The sequence below is a fragment of the Bufo bufo genome, chromosome 4 (assembly GCF_905171765.1).
Source record: "Bufo bufo chromosome 4, aBufBuf1.1, whole genome shotgun sequence".
Classification (NCBI taxonomy): domain Eukaryota; kingdom Metazoa; phylum Chordata; class Amphibia; order Anura; family Bufonidae; genus Bufo; species Bufo bufo.
In genome coordinates this window covers 103,000,856-103,020,630 of record NC_053392.1, presented here as the reverse complement: position 1 = coordinate 103,020,630, position 19,775 = coordinate 103,000,856, and the positions used below count along the sequence as shown (strand labels likewise).

The window sequence follows — 19,775 nt, the reverse complement described above, 5'->3', positions numbered from 1 at the left end:
CCACTGTATAGCCATGGTCTATAGGCTCCTATGTTAAAGGGGTTTTTCCAGACTTTTAATTTTGCTGACCTATCCTGAGGATAGGTCATCAATATCAGATTGGTGAGGGTCCGACCACTAGCACCCCCGCCGGTCAGCTGTGTGAAGAGAAGGCACGCAATGTCTCCAGTTTCACTTCCTGATCGCTGCTGCTATCTCTATGGCAAGCAGGAAGAGAGACAGGAGACGGCATGCGCAGTGCAGGTGATCGCTGGGGGTGCCATGAGTCGGACCCTCGCCGATCTGAAATGGATGAACTATCCCTGAGGATAGGTCATCAATATTAAAAGCCTGGAGAACCCCTATATCATGCAATATCTGTTATTTTGCAAGCTGCCTATACACAGTGCTAATCCACAAAATTCTAAAAGTTGTACCAACATATACCAGTCCAAAGGAGGCCAAAAGCACACTCTTTTGGGATCCAGTGGGTGACAACAAGCAGACACTGCAAACAGTGTGCACTCAGCCCAACACTATAGACTCACCTTAGAAAGCGCTCATACAAGTGTCCGGAGGCCAGTGAGAAAATATTAAGGACATCTTCTTTATCTTGTTTCACCTCCTCCTGCTTCTGCCCTCCTGCCAGCCCCCTAATGAGAAAGAGCAGACAAATAGTCACACTTCTCACTCAATACCAAGTAACAAACTTGTAAAGTGGCATTAAAGGTATTTCTAAACGAACAAAAAAAATAAAATTTTCATACCCCCTATCAGAGAATATGAATTAATGGTGGGGCTACTCGGTTCGTGACCCTTTTGTCTTGCCCCGAAGTGGAGAGGGATTACACTATCCTGTCCTTTATTACACAAATAACCCATGGATTAGAATGGACACTGTGTAATACTTCATTTTGCCAGGTGGTGGCGCTGCAGGGAAACTGAACACTTTCTGACAGATTTATCCACAGATTGCAGTTGAATGCTAGGGGTCCCAGCAAGAGGGCACTTTGTGAATAGTTCACTATCGAGGTGCCCGTCTAACAAGCAGGGACCGTTCAAAGCTGGAACTCCCTCATTGCAGGTTAGTACCTGTGGAGGGCACCTGTCTTACTTTATGCACGTGTGGTATTGGACTGACTGCATTAGAAGCATCTTGTCACAACTAATACATAGGGACAGGTGTAGACACATAATATAAAGACTACATAAGACACAATACGTCTCAAATTTTAATCAGACGTCTTTTGGGAAAATAGAAAAAAATAATCGTTAGGGGGCCTAAGCACCAGTCCAAACATACCATGTAAGCGAGTCCCAGAAGCCCGATTCATTCTCATGTGTCCCCTCACTGAGAAGATCTTCATTCATCTTGTCTGGCTTTTTCTGAACCTATTTAAACCACAGACATACAATGGAAGTACCAAACATATAAGACATTAACACCAGAGTCGGCATTTTCTTCAGACAGTGCTGACACGGGTGTCAAGTCCTAATAGATACCGTGTTTAGATCTGTCAGTCCCTGTTCTGTTCATACCCAGCCTTATTAGTGTGGGTACAGCTACCCCTTTGCCTCGTCTATGCCTACGGCAGTACAACACAGATGTCTAATGACAGAGCCCGCTTCATACCCAGCCTTATTAGTGTGGGTACAGCTACCCCTTTGCCTCGTCTATGCCTACGGCAGTACAACACAGATGTCTAATGACAGAGCCCGCTTCATACCCAGCCTTATTAGTGTGGGTACAGCTACCCCTCTGCCTCGTCTATGCCTACGGCAGTACAACACAGATGTCTAATGACAGAGCCCGCTTCATACCCAGCCTTATTAGTGTGTGTACATCTACCCCTCTGCCTCGTCTATGCCTACGGCAGTACAACACAAATGTCTAATGACAGAGCCCGCTTATGATGATGAAATGTTGTTTTTTAGCCACTCCAATGATGCTTTGTAATTATTCAGCTAAAAAAGAAACATCTAAGCGGGGCAAGGAATCATTTAATGGACCCCTATGCATATGTAGGTCTTAATAGAACAAGTAGGGGACTCTATGGCATGGAACTTACTTTGACTTTGATGGTTTTGCTCCTGAAATCATTAAGAACAACAACTACTTCTTTATCTTCAGGGGCAGAATCTGTTCCATCATGGCTGCGAGAGAACGGTGTCCGAGACATTGAGAGGTTAATACTGCTATACAGCTCCACCAAACTTACAGCTGATCCTGCACTGGCATTAATTCCATGTTTTACCTGTATATGTTATAAATGTCCTCGGAACGGCCTTTCCTGAGTCGTAAAACCCACGCACCGGGATTCGCTTTTAATTGGAAATAACCCTATGGGAGGAAAACACAAGTACAAGTCGGTGGTGCTCATTCTTCAGGACTATGCTGCGGAAAGGCTATTCATACAGTATTGTAGTACTAGGATGTAGTATGTCAGTCATTTCACAAAATCCTCTGCAACCCTGGTGCCACCGCCATTTCATGGCAAGGGTTGGCAGGCGTTCGTCCCGCACAAATCAAAAAACTGATGGCAAATCTTAGTGACTTAGCAAATCCAGTTGATTGTTAGGTTCTCTGACAGTGATGGTCAACAACCATTACCACTACGGTGGCCTCACAAGTGGTGACTGACAATGCACACCGTCCACCCATTCGCAGCATAGAGATGCCCACGCTCTCCATTATGCCAAGCCTGCAGTGCACTGTAACAATTCTTTCCCTAGCATCTCAAGGGGCTTTCACCTCCTTACTTTTACCCTCAGAGCAAAATCTAGATGGTGTGGTGATAACCACAACCCCCCCAAATACAGATCCAGAAGCATGCGTCTGAGTGTAGCCACATGTTCCTCATATCCTCCTAATAGGAGTCCAAGGCCATCTGTCAACAGATTTGTACCCATGAGGCTGGCTGACCAGCTGAAGGCACCTGTGTTGGTCCCATGGTCATATGTGCCCGCATTACTGAGAAATATGATGTTTAAATATATGCAAATGAGTCTCCAGGAGCAATGGGGGCGTGACTGTTACACCTAGAGGCTCTGCTCACACCCGCACTCTGACGGGGCCAGGCACGTTTATGTTTACACTGCCTGGTCCTGTCAATCAAAGTGCAGAGGGGGCAGCAGCTGCAGACAGAGCTGAGCCTCTTGAAGTAACGGTAGTGCCCTCGTGGGGCAGAAGAAGGCGCAGTTCAGTGGATGCTCACAGGTAACAGCCGCACGCATAAAGGAGATGTGCGTCTGCATGAGATCTGCAGCCGCATCATGATGACGTCACCAAGGCTAGGAGGTGGCGCGAAGAGGAGGAGGGGAGGACTGGGGCTCCGTTCTGATGGTCCAGAAGCGAGAACTGCAGGCCCTCTGGCTCATTTAACCTCATGAGCAAAAATATATATAAAAAACAAACTAGACTGATCAGGACATAAAAGTATATTTGAAAAGGAGAGTAACATAAAATCAGGATTTAAACAATAGGTCGTTTTCTGATGACATTCCCTTTACAGGAGGCTGTCCCTATGGGATGCTGCCACCTGCTGGCCAAAAGATGGATGTCTTATCTAAAACAGGTCCCTTATACAGCATAGTGTAGTGACAGACATGCCGATTTCAGGGGTCTGTCACTTATGTAAACTTATGCAAGGTTTTTTAAGCACTTACACAGGAGTGTGACGATACTCATCAGTAATATTCGCTGATTGACAGGCTTTTTTTTTTTTTTTTTAAGCAGATATATTTTTTTTTTATTAAACTTTTTTCAATTGTGAGACTTTGCATACAGAGAAAAGTGTCAATCAGGAGTGGGAGGGAGGAGGAAATATGTAGCAGACTCATTGATGGGCGCTGACTGCAGAGTATAACATCTAGATTACTAGAAACCACCTTATAAACCCACTAAAATCGGGGCGTCTGTCACTACACTGCACTCCGGAAGGTAATGCTTGCACACAACGCTGCTGGACTGCAGGGTGGTCGTAACCCCTGAAAACAAGCAGTGTATAATGTGAAGGAAAAATGAATCCAGCCAGCAAAGGAAGCAATATGGACAATCGCAGTACATTAGTAGGTGGCTTTTATAACTTTCTCTACATGATAAATGCCATTTACTGAAGTGACACAACCACTTTAAAGGGTATCGGTCAGCAGATTTGTACCTATGACACTGGCTGAACTGTTATATGTGCGCTTGGCAGCTGAAGGCACCTGTGTTGGTCCCATGTTCATATGTGTCCGCATTGCTGAGAAAAATGATGTTTTAATATATGCAAATGAGCCTCTAAGAGCAACGGGGGCGTTACCATTACACCTAGAGGCTCAGCTCTCTGCAACTGCTGCGCCCCCTGCACTTTGATTGACAGGTCCGGGCAGTGCCCCTATCAAAATGCAGAGGGTGCGGCAGTTGCAGAGAGAGCAGAGCCTCTAGGTGTAATGGCAACGCCCCCGCTGCTCCTAGAGGCTCGTTTGCATATAATTTTTCTCAGCAATGCGGGCACATATGAATATGGGACCAACACAGATGCCTTCAGCTTCCCATGCAACAGGTCAGCCAGTTTCATAGGTCCAAATCTGCTGACAGATGCCCTTTAAGCACATCAGTAGTAATAGATGCCCAGTGTCCTCTTTCTAATGTCATTTATTTTCCTTCTCTTCTTTTAGAAGTGCATTGAATGACTTTTTACATCACTGTGTACTCGTATCACTACGAATACCTCAGTGGTCTTATAAAGACAGACTACTCCTTACATCCTGCAACTTACAAGGTTAGCCATGACAATGGTGTCCACAATCACAGGATGGGTGGCTGTCCCCAAAGTAAACTGCAGTCCACGAGGTGGTTGTCCAGTCGAGACGTCGAAACAATGGCCCTCCAGTAAGAGATACTCCAGCTCAAACTCTGCCTCTACAACGCTCTCCACCTAGAGCCAGATACCGCACAAAGTGGTAAATCACACACACAATGCATGCATAGAAATCAAAGAAAGACAGAAAAAGGAGACTTTTGTATTACTTACCAGTAAAGTCTCTTTCTCGCTCTTCCTTGGGGGACACAGGAAACCATGGTATAGCTCTGCTCCCTAGGAGGCATGACACTAAGCGAAAGCTGTAAGCCCCTCCTCCATCAGCTATACCCTTCAGCCTGGAGAAGAGACTGCCAGTTGCGTGTCCAAGTAGTGAAAGATAACCACCAACCGGAAAAAGAACTGTCGAGCCCCAACGGGGGCAACCAAGCCGGAACCACAACTGTAACCCAATGAAGGGCGGGTGCTGTGTCCCCCAAGGAAGAGCGAGAAAGAGACTTTACTGGTAAGTAATACAAAAGTCTCCTTTTCTCGCCCATATTCCTTGGGGGACACAGGAAACCATGGGACGTTCCAGAGCAGTCCCAGAAGGGAGGGACCAGAACAAACTAGACCAACACCAGAGGCATCAATCAACTGCCGCCTGCAACACCAGACGGCCTAAAGCAGCGTCAGCCGACGCATGAGTATGCACCCTGTAGAACTTGGTGAAGGTGTGCAAGGAGGACCAAGTGGCCGCCTTGCAAATCTGCTCCGAAGAAGCCCGATTTCTCTGAGCCCAGGAAGCCCCGACCGCTCTAGTGGAGTGAGCGGTAACACCAAGGGGAGGAACCCTGCCCTTGGCGAGATAAGCCTCAGTAACAGCCATCTTGACAAAACGGGCGATAGCAACCTTGGATGCCGCCATCCCTCTGCGCGACCCTTCCGGGACCACAAAGAGCGAGTCAGTATGCCTGAAAGAGCTGGTTACTTCCAGGTAAATCTTGAGCGCCCTGACAACGTCCAGGCGATGAAGCTTCCTCTCCCGCGGATGGGAAGGGGAAGGACACAAAGAGGGGAGAACGATGTCCTCGTTCAGATGAAAGGCGGAGACCACCTTAGGAAGGAAGGAAAGGACCGGACGAAGAACCACCTTGTCCTGGTGGAACACTAGGAAAGGTTCCAGACAGGAGAGTGCAGCCAATTCGGACACCCTCCGAAGAGAGGTGATGGCTACAAGGAAAATAACCTTGCAGGACAGAAGTCGCAAGGAAACCGTCCGCAGAGGCTCGAAAGGAGAAGCCTGGAGCGCTGAGAGAACCAGGTTCAGGTCCCAGGGCGGTACCGGAGGGCGATACGGGGGAACCGCGTGAGCCACGCCCTGAAGGAAGGTCTTGACAGGACCCAGGGGGGCCAGTGGGCGCTGAAACAAAATGGACAGCGCAGATACCTGACCCTTCAAAGAACTAAGGCCTAGACCTTGGGCCAGTCCGCTCTGCAGGAAGGACAAAACGGTGGGGAGAGAAAAGCGGAGCGGAGGAATCCCCAGATCGGCACAGAACCCCAAAAAGGTCCTCCAGGTCCTATAATAGATCCTAGAAGAGGACGGCTTACGGGCGCGGATCATGGTGCGGACGACGTCCGCAGAAAAACCCCTACGCGTCAGGACGGTGGTCTCAACAACCACGCCGTCAAACGTAGGGACCCTAAACGCGGGTGGAAGATCGGTCCCTGAGAGAGAAGATCTTCCCTGGCGGGCAGCGGCCAGGGCGCGTCTGCCAGGAGCAGCATGAGGTCGGCATACCAAGACCGGCGGGGCCAGTCCGGAGCGACCAGAATCACCGAGACGCCTTCCGCCGCGATCTTCCGAAGGACCTTGGGCAGGAGAGGGATGGGAGGGAATATGTATGGGCGCGCGAAGCCTCGCCAAGGAAGAACGAGGGCGTCGGCTCCGCAAGCTCCCGGATCCCTGGCCCTGGACAGATAGGCGGGGACCTTGTGATTGAATTTTGAGGCCATGAGGTCCACGACCGGTATGCCCCAACGAAGGCAAATGGCCTCGAATACCTCCGGGTGAAGAGACCACTCGCCGGGGTCGACGGTGGTGCGACTGAGGAAGTCCGCCGCCCAATTGTCCACCCCTGGAATAAAAATTGCAGATAGGGCTGGGACGTGGGCTTCCGCCCAACGGAGAATGCTGGAGACCTCCCGCATCGCAGCAGCGCTGCGAGTGCCCCCCTGGTGGTTTATGTACGCCACAGCCGTGGCGTTGTCTGATTGTACACGAACTGGATGACCCTTCAGCAGATGAGTCCAGTGTCGTAGAGACAGAAGGGCCGCTCTCAGTTCCAGGACATTGATCGAGAGTTTGGACTCCGATGGAGACCAAATGCCCTGGACGGATCGGGGAGGAAACACGCCTCCCCAGCCCGAGAGACTGGCATCGGTTGTAACCACCAACCAGTTGAGTGGCAGAAAGGACCTTCCCAGAAGAGGGGACTGTAACCACCAGCGGAGAGATGACCGCACCGGAGGCGAAAGATGGAAGGGATGATCCAGAGACTGCGGTGATTTGTCCCAGGAGGAGAGGATCGCCCGCTGGAGAGGGCGGGAGTGAAACTGCGCAAATGGGATCGCCTCGAAGCAGGCAACCATCTGCCCCAAAACCCGCATGCAGAAGCGGAAGGACGGTCGACGGTGGAGAAGGAGACCCCGAACCGCCCCACGGAGGGTCAGACGTTTTTCCGAGGGAAGACGTACCTCCGCCGCTCCCGTGTCTAAAAGCATTCCCAGGAAGACGAGTTGTCTGGAGGGGGGAAGGGAGGACTTGGGGAAGTTGATGACCCAACCGAACCTCGCCAGAGTCTCTAGAGTGAGATCCACGCTGGCAACCGCTTGAGAAAGGGACGGAGCCTTGATGAGGATATCGTCCAAGTACGGTAGCAGAAAAACACCCCTGGAACGGAGTAAGGCTAAAACCGGGGCCAGGACCTTGGTGAACACCCGGGGGGCTGTTGCCAGCCCAAAGGGAAGGGCGACAAATTGGAAGTGGAGGTCCCCCACGGCGAATCGAAGGAAGCGATGGTGACACCGGGCTACCGGAACATGGAGGTAGGCATCCTGTATATCGATGGAAGACATGAAATCTCCCTGCTCCAGGGAAGCCACCGCGGAGCGGAGGGACTCCATCCGAAACCGTCGAAGGAGGAGAAAACGGTTGAGCTTTTTGAGGTCCAAAATGGGCCGCACCGAACCTCCCTTCTTGGGAACTACAAAGAGGTTCGAGTAGAACCCTTGGAATCTTTCCTCTGGAGGAACGGGGGTAATCACCCCCCTGTCCAGTAAGGCTTGAACGGCCGCGGAGAACGCAGCCGCGCCTTTCGGGTCCCGCGGCGGGCGGGAGCGAAAGAACCGATCCGGAGAGAAGGATGCAAATTCGATTTTGTATCCGGAGGACACAATTTCGAGGGCCCAGACGTCGGAGACGTGAGCCATCCAGACGTCCTTGAAAAGGAGGAGCCGGCCCCCCACCCGGGTGGGTGGGGGCGCGCCTTCAGGCAGAGGACTGTTTTGCTGCGGGTGTGCGGGCAGCCTGCGGCTTGCGCCAGGATGGCTGCGCCCGAAAAAACGGCTTCCTACGCTTGTCCTGGGGAGGAGCCGAAGCGGCAGCTGTGGTGGGAGCCCCAGAGGCCCTGCGGGAGGACCGAAAACGAGACGCACCGGGGCGTCCGCGGGGGGCGCCCCTGGCTTGGGGTTGAGGAAGATGGGTGCTTTTACCACCCGTGGCCTCTGAAATAAGTTCGTCTAAGCGGACCCCGAAAAGGCGGGAACCCGCAAACGGTAGCCCCGCCAAGGAACGTTTGGAGGCAGCGTCCGCTTTCCAGACCTTCAGCCAGAGCTCCCTCCTGACGGCAACTGCCAGGGCGGAGGAGCGTGCAATAAGGGCTCCCGCATCAAGGGAGGCCTCACAGACAAAATTCCCGGCCCGAATAATAAGCTGGGCCAAGGAACGTAGGTCCTGGATGGGGACGTCCGAGTCCAACTCCTGTTCCAGCTGCGCACCCCAAGCAGAGATTGCTTTCCCTGCCCAAGCAGAGGCAAAAACCGGTCTGAGAGCAGAACCGGAGGCAGCAAAAATGCCCTTGGAAAGGGTCTCCATGCGACGGTCCTCCGCTGACTGAAGAGAGGACCCGTCGGGAACAGGGATGGCCGTGTTCTTTGACAGCCGAGCCACAGGGGGGTCCACCTTGGGTGGGGAAGACCAGGTGGCCACGACATCGGCTGGAAAAGGATAGCAAATGTCCAGCTTCTTTGGGTTGACAAACCGGGCGTCCGGGCGAGCCCAAGCCTTAGACACCACAGAGGAGAAATCAGAGTGGATTGGAAAGACTTTTGAGGCCTGCCTGGGTCTGATAAAGGAGACGCTAGCTGCGTCCGAGCTAGGGGGGTCATCCTGCACCTTAAAGGTGTCACGAATATCAGAGATGAGTTGGCCCATCGCTGAGGCTAGCTTGGACGGCAGGGCCGAGTCCATTTCCAAATCTGAAACCGCCAATTCACCTTCAGAGAGCGAATCCTTTGGAGAGGAGAGGCCCGTCTGGGTGCGCACGCGTGGCGGAGAGAGTGAGGCCTCAGAGGAGGAGGCTCGCTCTACTCTAATACGCTTCTGAGAGTGCCTAGCTCGGGAGGGGTCACTAGGAGAGGGTGAACCCGCTGCAGCGGCAGAAGCAGTGGACCCGGAGGGCGCGACAGTCAGAGTGGCGTCCTGCGGGGTAGGTGGCCTGTCTATTAGGCGGCCCACGACATGAGTGAGGCTTTCCACGGCCTGGGACAGGGATCTAGCCCAGTCAGGCGGGTCAGAGGAAGCAGGGAGCGACACAGCGGGCGACTGAGGCTGCGGTGGAGCTCGGCATGCAGTACAGTGCGGATCAGACTGCCCCCGGGGAAAGGGTTCCCTACAAGCAGTACAGGCATGGTACCATGGCTTGGCGGCTGCAGAAGGGTCTGACATGGTGGAAAGATGTTGCACTTAAAGTGAGAACCAAGCAACAGTACTGTGGCACGGAGGGGGTTAACAGTCCTACCAGACCCGGATGATACAAGCGGCAGCTGTAAGGGGAACAGACTGAGGAGGCTGTGGAGGAGAGGCAGCAGCACGGAGCTGAATGGCTTCAGGATCGCACGGCAGAGAGATGAACCCGGAAGTAGCGGAGCGCAGCGGCACGGAGCTGAATGTGTAAGGAAGCTCCGCCCCCCCTCTGCCGCGCTGAAGCCGAAGCAGAGCCGCGCGCGCGCGGCAAAATGATTTTAACCCCCAAGGATGTTGAAGTGCCGGCCATGAAATGGCGCCGTTCATGCCAAGAAAAACGGCTCCCGCCGCGCCTGGATGTAGCAGACGGCTTGCTTGTCTGCAGCCGTCCCCTGTAAGGCAGCGTTCTAGGACTTGCCCAGATAAACTGCCCTCCAACTAAGCCCGGTAACGTCCCGATATGGGGAGGGGGGGGGGGGGGGGGGGGGGGGGGGGGGGTGAAGTGGAGGTCAGGCGGTGAAGTGGAGGTCCCTTTGGACAATGTAGCAGTGGCCATGTTGGTAGCAGCGGTGGGAGGGAGGAAGGGGAGGCTGGAGCAGCCACTCTCACCATACGCTGTCTTCGCCCTCAGTCCATCCAGCGGGGGTCGCCCCTTCAGCTCCTGGCACCGCAGTGGCAGGAAGCCGGGGGAGGGACTTGGCGTGCGGGCGACCCTGAGCTGGCGGGACGCAGGGGAGCGAGGCTGCCCTGGTCCACCTTGTCTTCTGTGGGGGAGGCGGCAGTGCGGAATTACCGGCACTGGCGCAACTCAACCCCGGGAGAAACAGAGGGGTCTAATGCGCCTCTGTTGTCCCTGTAGGTAGAAAAAAACCGAATTAAAAAACAACAAATAACGTAAAAATAAAAAATCATAGGAAAACAACCCTGCATAAGCAGGGGGTGTCTTGCCTCCTTGGACACTAAGCAAAAACTGGCAGTCTCTTCTCCAGGCTGAAGGGTATAGCTGATGGAGGAGGGGCTTACAGCTTTCACTTAGTGTCACGCCTCCTAGGGAGCAGAGCTATACCATGGTTTCCTGTGTCCCCCAAGGAATATGGGCGAGAAACACTGTTTAGGGCTCATTCAGACGGCTCCAGAATTGTTATATTATGTGGAACACAATTACTTAAACAAGCGGGTCCACTTTGAGAACTTTATGGACATATTCTAGATCTTACACCAATATTATGAAGGTGGTAATCAATATTTCCTAGGAAATCCCCATGGAAAACTAAGCAGTAACGAGCGCTGTAATTTCATGTATCACAGAACACTTATTATCAGGTCACTCCAGATACCGGGCTATAGAAAACAGCCATGTCTAGTGTACAGAGGAAAGTTTTACCTCCTCCAAGTAGATATTATCCAGATCATACGGCGTCCGCACCGACTCCACCATCCAGCTGTCCGGAGTATTCAGGTTCAGGGTGAAGAGGGGAGACTGCGGCATATCTAAGAACTTGGCGATGGGACCAGGTGATAAGTTATGGTCGGAGGAGAAGACAACCTCTGGTTCCAACACATACCGGTAAAAGCTAAAAAAAAAAAAGAAAAAAGAAAGAAAAACCCAGAAAGGTGGAGTTAGTCACACAGTGTCCCAGTGCAAACCAGTAATCACCCCATTGAAATCTCCATTCACTGTTAAAATAATTTCAGTTACTGCGATGTGATGTTTTGCCATCTAGCTGTGGATTTACTTTTTCATAGACAGCAGGAGTTGGGTGAGGGTCGCACTTCCAACGGGCGCAGTTAACACGATGTATAGAAGCACAATAACATCATCTATCCGCCAGGAACAGTGGTGCTTTACGACACGTCCCCGTGCGGACAGGGATTACAGTAATCGTGTTCACAGTACACTGGTTGGGTTCATCTGCGCGTACTGGCAATCTGCTGCTGGGAGGAAGCTCCAGAAAATGCCAGCGCCAACGGGTGCAAGATGCCAAGGCAAACCGCCGCAGCATGGAAATACACACTGGTCTGTGTAAATGCAAACCTCTGGAGAACCATAAATCCTCTCACACATAGATCCCCTGGAAGCGAGCACACACGATGACGCATTGGCAGGACTGTAACCAGTTCCTAGTAGTTCATACATTTTATCACATCAGCATTAATTAGGGATGAGGGGATCGACTTTGGCTGCTTCATCCGAAGTCGATTCGATAAAAACTTTGTTGCAATACTGCACGGAGTTCCCGCTCCGTACAGTATTAGAATGTATTGGCTCGGATGAGCCGAAGTCCCGCGAGACTTTGTGTAATAACTTCGGGAATTAATTATTACTGTAAAAAAAAACTTGGTACCGAACTCTGGCTTGGTTTTTTACAATAATAATTAATTCCCGAAGTTATTACACGAAGTCTCGCGGGACTTCACGAAGTAATAACTTCAGCTCACCGGGGCCAATACATTCTAATACTGTACAGAACTCCCGCTCCGTACAGTATTAGAACAAAGTTTGTAGCGAATTCGCTCATCTTTAGAATTAATGTGTCCACACTGACCTGTCTTTATTCTGCATCTGAAACACGCCCATCACTTCAACCTTTAAGGGCTCATGCACATGACCATTGTAAATTTGCGGTCCGTAAATTACGGATCCGCAAAACACGGAAACCGGTACTGTGTGGAACGAAATGGCCGGCCCATAATAGAACAGTCATATACTTGTCTGTAATATGGACAATAATAGGATATGGTCTATTTTTTGGCGGAATGGACATGGTCCACAGTCAATTCCGTTTTTTTGTGGCCCCATTGAAGTGAATGGTTCTGCATATGGGCCGCAAAAAAAACGGGATGTACAAAAAGTATGTTTGTGCGTTTGAGCCCTGAAAGGTTTGTATAATGTAGACAGCACCGGTCTGCCCCAATGATTAGCTGCTACCTGCCGGTGAGGTACAAAGTCGGGCTAATGGACATCACATGGCGTCCTTAGTGTTTACTGGTTTGAGTAGCTGGGGGGCTCCCATAACTTTTTCAAACATCCTTAAAGGGCTTGTCTCACCTCAGACATTGGTTGCATATAGCTAGGACCCACACCAATCTCTAGAACAGAGGCCCCCCCCCAGAGTGAACGAGAGTATTCATACATGCACTTTTATAGGAGTTCTGAAAATAGCCAAGTGCATTTGCAGCTATTTCCGGAAGTCCCACAGAAGTGAATGGTGCAATGGCTGCGCTTGTGCAATGCACACTCTATTCATATCTATGGGACTACCACAAATAGCTGAACACGCTTGCTTGGCTATTTTTGGAACTCCCATAGAAGTGAATGGAGAGCACACTCTGCATGCGCTGTGCGCGCTCGGTCACTTTGGGGGCCCCGTTCTAGAAATAGGTGTGGATCCCAGTGGAGGGACTTGCGCCTATCTGACATTGGTGACATATCCTAGCGATATGCCACCAATGTCGAAGGCGAGTCCACCCCTTGCAAAGGAGCCAGCAAGGAGACCCTTTAATCCAGCGTACCCTGCTACATACTTGCTTTATAGGTATAGTCAGACGCAAAAAGTCAACCTGCTGAAAAGCCGTGACTAAGCACATCCGTACCTCTTGAGGGGCATTTCTGATAACTTGGACTGGCAGTTCATAAAGACTCGGAGGTTCATATTTACGATCTGATTCATAACCTGGAAGGACGGAAAACAAGGATTATATTCACGGTCAGGGGTCCGTGTTACTTCTTATCAACTTTCAAGTATCAGGACTCTGAGAAACCTACCAAGAGTAAAGGTGCCATTCTTTGTGCTGCTTTTGTCACAGGGTCCACAATGGCCATCACCTCAAAGTACATCATACCTTCTTTAGGTCTTATCTTAATGGCACTGAAGAAACAGAAATGCATGAGAACCATCAGGAAATACATAACACATGGGCAGAAAGAGTCACCTCACCAATCCCGAAGGCGGCAGCCAAGCTCCTCTTTCTCCTCACCCACACGGCTCTCCATGGTTCCGCACCCCCTACAGCGGCTCTATATCCTGCCAATGATCTAAGACTAACAGGCTCCATAATACAAACTTCTCACTCCCGCCTCCAAAACTTATGTTGAGCTGCACCAATTCTCTGGAATGCGCCACCCTGGACAATTAGTTTGGTTCCCAACATCCACACCTTCTTTTATCAGTATCCCCCCACACACCATATCTGGTGACCTGATCAAGCAGCTTTACATCTACTACACTAAAAGAGGCCCTCAGTTCTCTTGTTTGAATTGTGGATTATTTTGTCAATCTGATTTTGTATGTACTCTCCGAATTGTAATGTGCTCCCGAGTATGCCGGCATTATAATAAGTGGTCAGACCACTGGGACCCCCATCACACCACAACGGCTGCAGTGAGGAAGAGTCGGAGGGCACGGTGGCCGAACATTTGCTCCTCCACTCATAGGCCACTATGAGAGAAGAGGAAAGAGCGGAGAACTCGGCCACATCGTCAGGTTTCCGGGTGCAGTTTTGGAAGCCAAAACAAGGGGTGGGTCATAAAAGGAGAGAAGGTATGAAGGACAGCGACGACTTGTCCGCTTTTTTGGATTCACTTATGGTTTGGGCTTCCAAAACTGCAGGCAGAAACCTGACCGTGTGGCCGTACCCTAAGGAATCAATGTTAGGTTCCATCCCACACTTTATACCTGGGACTATTACTGCCTTTTCAGGTGACAGATTTAGAAAAATGGCGCCTTGTCACTCCGTGGATATAGCATAAATGTCTGTTCTCAGAAGCCCCCTTTATGGCTAGTTCATACCGTGTTTATTGACATGGAAAACACATCGGAAGCAGCAAGAAAAAGCCCTTACATTTTCCTTCCATTCTCAATGGGAGGCAGTGACTAGCATTTCTTTTGTGGTTTTTCTGTGCTGTAAACAGGGCTGAAATCGTGGTGAATGGGATAAGCAGTGTGCGCAACCAGAAACGTGGGGCTCAGCCTCGGCTTTCTGCTGCAGGTTGCACAGGCAAAATAATATTTGGTGCATTTTTCCAACCAGTATTTTGCCACCGTGAACTAGCCCTTTAAGAGACCTTACATGCTCCCATAAGTAGAACAGAAGGGGAGACGTTAAGCTGGTGCGCCAAAAACTGAAGGTTTTTGCACAAGTGCCATTTTGCGCAAGAATGTGCGACTTTTCGCCACTTTTATGCCACGCTCACCACTTTTGGAAAACAAATTGTGGGTGGTGTTGAGCAGGAGGGGCATGTCCTCCCATAGCCTGACAGCTCGGAACTTCCACAGATTTGCTATTCTTGCACAAGTCCAGAAGATGCACCAAATTTATTAAGAGGCCTCTACCTCTGAATAAATTTGGCGCTGGGGCAGGTCAGACAGGTCCCACCTCTGGGGCAGGTCAGACAGGTCCCACCTCTGGGGCAGGTCAGACAGGTCCCACCTCTGGGGCAGGTCAGACAGGTCCCACCTCTGGGGCAGGTCAGACAGGTCCCACCTCTGGGGCAGGTCAGACAGGTCCCACCTCTGGGGCAGGTCAGACAGGTCCCACCTCTGGGGCAGGTCAGACAGGTCCCACCTCTGGGATCCGCTGCTATCTTCAGAACGAGGCCCCCGAAGTGAAGAAGAGCACACCATACATGTGTATGGCGTGGTTTCCATTCACTGTTATGGGAGTTCCAAAAACGACTGAGTGAGCACGCTCGGCTGTTTTCGGAAGTCCCATAGAGGTGAATGGATGCGTACATGTACGACCACATCCCTACGCACCACTATAGGTTTTCCGGAAATAGCCGAGCCAGCGCTTAGCTATTTTGTTACTCCCAAAGCGGTGAACAGAGGGTGGCCATGCTTGCATAATGTGCTCTCCTTCGCTTTGGTGGGACCTGCACCTATCTGACATCTAGCAATATGCTATCAATGTCTTAGATGGGAATAACCCTTTAATGGGATTATCTCACTTCAGCAAGTGGCATTTACCATGTGTACAAAGATAATACTAGGCACTTACTAATGTACTGTGACTCTCCATATTGCCTCCTTTGCTGGCTGGATTCATTTCTCCATTTGATTATACACTGCTCGTTTCCATGGTTACGACCACCCTGCAATCCAGCAGCTGTGGCCGTGTTTTCACACTATAAGAAAAGGCTCCAGCCTCTCTACTGGCCGTGACAACGTGAATGCGCATAGACTGGCACTTTTTATTAAAGTGTGCAAGCACGACCACCGCTGCTGGATTGCAGGGTGGTCGTATCTATGGAAACGAGCAGTGTATAATGTGATGGAAAAATGAATCCAGCCAGCAAAGGAAGCAATATGGACAATCACAGTACATTAGTAAGTGCCTTGTATTAACTTTCTCTACATGGTAAATGACATTTCCTGAAGTGAGACAACCCTTTTAAGTTAACAATGGCGCAGTGTCTTTGCATAAATGTCCATTTTTGTCCTGCATTCTTTGAAATACAAAAATGTAGGCAATATCCACGAGTGACAGATACTGGAGGTGATGATGGAATAACGTCTCACCTGTGCTGATCTTCAGTAAGCAGGTAGTCAATTCTTCCTTCTCCTTTCGGTTGGGAGGACACAAGACCGTCCACTCTCATGACCAGATCGCTGGCACTGCGGACAGTAAAGCATATAATCATTCCGGGACTGTCTAGGAGGAATACTTCTCATCTCACACTAGAAGAGAACGTACTGATCTTCTTCCACTCCAAGCTTCTGGATGTGGGACTTGATCTTCTGTGCAGAAGTCTTCAGAATTAGGTTCTCCAAAAGGTGGAAATCATCTTGATTAAATATTTCACCGTCTCTCAGAGGTCCAATAATCTACAGAAAGCAAAGGGTAAAGGGGTCAGAAAACAACATCCTAAACCATTCTAACAGGAGGTCGGCTGACATGAGCAAGTTCAGGATTTCTTGAACGCTGAAATCAAAAAAGAACCTCTCTGCTGTCCTAATATGTCCGTTTTTTTATATTGTATGCTTCATCACAATTCTGGAGCACCCTTTAGTAGAAGCTTGCATTGTGGTGATTCCTCCCGGAAAGGTAAGAAACAATTGACAGGAGTGTGTCCCTACACACTGTCCCATCAGTCCTGACGGTGTAGGACACACATCTTTGACAGAGGGGAATAACATCCAGGTGTCAGTTCCTTTAAACATTTCTGAGAGGAATAACAGAGGATGGCATATTTCAAAATTCTAAGAAAAGCTGCTCCTGCATTGTCATTGTGTGCGAAATTAAAGCATTTACAGAAACAGACCTGTCAGGAGATCTTAAAAGATCTTTTATTTAAGCATTTTGTATCATGAAAAAGACCCCAGTACAGCAAGGCTGTATGTACATGGGTGTATACACAGTCACATGCCCACCAAACAGGCAACGGGTATCGCCAACTACAGGAACTATACAAACCCTTCCTGAACGTACAAAATGTAAAGGGAATGCGTCGTCCGAAAAAGGTCTGTTGATTAAATCAAGTTTTCGTGTTAGGCTACTTTCACACTCGCGTTTGGTGCGGATCCGTCATGGATCTGCACAGATGGATCCGTTCAGATAATACAACCGTCTGCATCCGTTCAGAACGGATCAGTCTGTATTATCTTTAACATAGCCAAGATGGATCCGTCTTGAACACCATTGAAAGTCAATGGAGGACTGATCCGTTTTCTTTTGTGCCAGATTGTGTCAGTGAAAACGGATCCGTCCCCATTGACTTACATTGTGTGTCAGGACGGATCCGTTTGGCTCAGTTTCTTCAGACGGACACCACAATGCTGCAGGCAGTGTTTTGGTGTCCGCCTCCAAAGCGGAATGGAGACAGAACGGAGGCAAACTGATGTATTCTCAGCGGATCCTTTTCTATTCAGAATGCATTAGGGGCAAAACTGATCGATTTTGGACCGCTTGTGAGAGCCCTGAACGGATCTCACAAACAGAAAGCCAAAACGCCAGTGTGAAAGTAGCCAAAAACATATATTTTTTAGAATTCTTGGTCATTTCTTTTTAATTTTCCAGGTCACTATCTATGCTTGAAATATCCTAACAAATTGCAGTTTTATACAGTATTGGCCACTAGGCTTAATGATATGTCAGGAAATCCTGTTTTTTTTAGAACAGATATAGGGGCCATAGACACAATAGACTAGAACTGACCTCACTAACTTCTATGGTAGAGCTTTCTGTGCAGAAGTCACTGTGCAGGGAGGGGGTGTAGATAAGCTGTAATCATCACCTATTTTAAATAGTGGATTCTGTGATATCTGTCATTGTAATTCTGCCTGTGATGATAATAAAATGACTGCTGAAAAGTGATCTCTACAGAACAGGAGGTTTTGACATATTATTAGGCCAGTGTACTTAAAAATACAAACATTCCCTTTAAGCATGGGCCTCCCAAAGAGGAGCCTCTGATACCAGCAGGGAAAAACAGGCTATCATGCGGAAACACTCACCCTTCCATTGCCAATAATGGCTCCCTCTCCTTGCTTCAGCTTGAGCACATCGCGGCAGTATGCGGCATGGGAGAGTATAAAATCTACCTTAGGAGAGTCGAAAGCTTCACGGAAAAGACTGACATCCATTCCCTGGTGAAAAAGCGGAGAATGCAGAGCCATGAGGTAACGCAGCATGGGACAGCTGTAGTTCCAGCTAAAATGTATCCGTGAAATCTACTCCCCACGATACTAGTGCACAACCTACCCCAACTGCAAACTCTGCAATGTCCTGCCCGGCCTCCAGCGCTCCGGCATTTTCTTCTTTGATGATTTTGGTAATGAAGTTTTTGGCGTTGTTGGAGGTCTGTGTCTGGAGAGCCGCCCAGATGGCCCTGCCAATACGTGTGGTCTCAGAAGACGGGTCCTGGCTGGGATTGTTGATCATGCCGATTCTTACGTTGTTGCTAGTTTTCTGGAAAAGGAAAATTGAAAGTATGAATATGTAATCTGTGTATACAGTGAATGGCCACAGACCCATACACTGCCTTGTTTTAAACAGCTAATTCACCTTAGAGGGGTTGTCTGGTTTCTGATATTGATGACTTATCCTCAGAATAGGTCATCACTGTCCGATCAGCGGGGGTCCGACTTCCAGCACCCCCGCCGATCAGCTGTTCTCTGTGTTCTTCTAACTGTCCTCCTGCTCACCACCCAACAGTGTAATTCCAGCTCCACCGTCCCCATTCACTTCAATGGCGGGGAGCAGATGTATACTATTGAAGTGAATGTGATCACAGCTGTCAGACCCCCCACCAATCTGACATTGATAGACAACCCCTTTAAAGGATCTCTAAACCTAAAGTACATTGTATCTCTCTATGCTGTGGTCTATTGTTCGGTCGGTGAAAAATGGCAGAAATCTAAACCTGCTGGATTTCGAAGTAACCGCGCTCTCCATCATTAGCTGTGATTTAGCAGAATGACATTGCACTCTTTATGCTGCGCAGCCATGAGCGGCAGGGCGGCCGTAGCCGAAGGCTACATTCACATAACTGTAGTTCCGCAATTTGCAGACCACACATGGCCGCCGCTTCCATAGAAAATGCTTATTCTTGTCAAGAATAGGACAGGCTCTATCTTTTTTGCGGGGCCGCGGAACGGAACTACGGATGCGGATAGCACACAGTGTGCTGTCCGCTTCTTTTGCAGCTCCATTGAAATGAATGGACCCGCACCCCTTCCACAAAATTGCGGAACTGTGAAGTTTAGAAGTTACCTGGTGTTTAATTGCATCGTACAACAGCTGACGTCCTGAGGGTTTGTCGAAGTCTCCCACAATCCAAAATGTCACAGGTCGGACAAAAGAGTCATCTGCAGCAAACAGAGCAAGAGTTAGGACTGTGACATACACAGCGTTCCTAGCAAACAGCTATCTAACACTACGGATCCAAATGGAATTAAATGGGTTTTCCAGGCTCCTGATATTAATGACCTATCCTCATCGATCCAATCACTGGGGGGCTCGACACCCCGCACCCCCTTTATCAG

At 49.8% G+C, this 19,775-nt stretch overlaps 1 protein-coding gene across 4 annotated transcripts in view; it reads right to left on the bottom strand.

Annotated features, from left to right (window-relative positions):
- Positions 1-19,775, bottom strand: part of UGGT1 (UDP-glucose glycoprotein glucosyltransferase 1) — a 119,021-nt gene that overhangs the window by 29,202 nt on the left and 70,044 nt on the right. For all 4 annotated transcript variants that reach the window (XM_040427582.1, XM_040427585.1, XM_040427583.1 and 1 more), the window contains 13 exons: positions 19,504-19,598; positions 18,493-18,699; positions 18,246-18,377; positions 16,486-16,616; positions 16,311-16,406; positions 13,559-13,661; positions 13,387-13,466; positions 11,177-11,366; positions 4,743-4,901; positions 2,235-2,320; positions 2,049-2,133; positions 1,283-1,371; positions 528-632 (listed from right to left, as the gene is read on the bottom strand). In XM_040427582.1, coding sequence (XP_040283516.1) covers positions 528-632; positions 1,283-1,371; positions 2,049-2,133; positions 2,235-2,320; positions 4,743-4,901; positions 11,177-11,366; positions 13,387-13,466; positions 13,559-13,661; positions 16,311-16,406; positions 16,486-16,616; positions 18,246-18,377; positions 18,493-18,699; positions 19,504-19,598 — 1,558 coding nt within the window. The remainder of the gene's footprint in view (positions 1-527; positions 633-1,282; positions 1,372-2,048; positions 2,134-2,234; positions 2,321-4,742; positions 4,902-11,176; positions 11,367-13,386; positions 13,467-13,558; positions 13,662-16,310; positions 16,407-16,485; positions 16,617-18,245; positions 18,378-18,492; positions 18,700-19,503; positions 19,599-19,775) is intronic.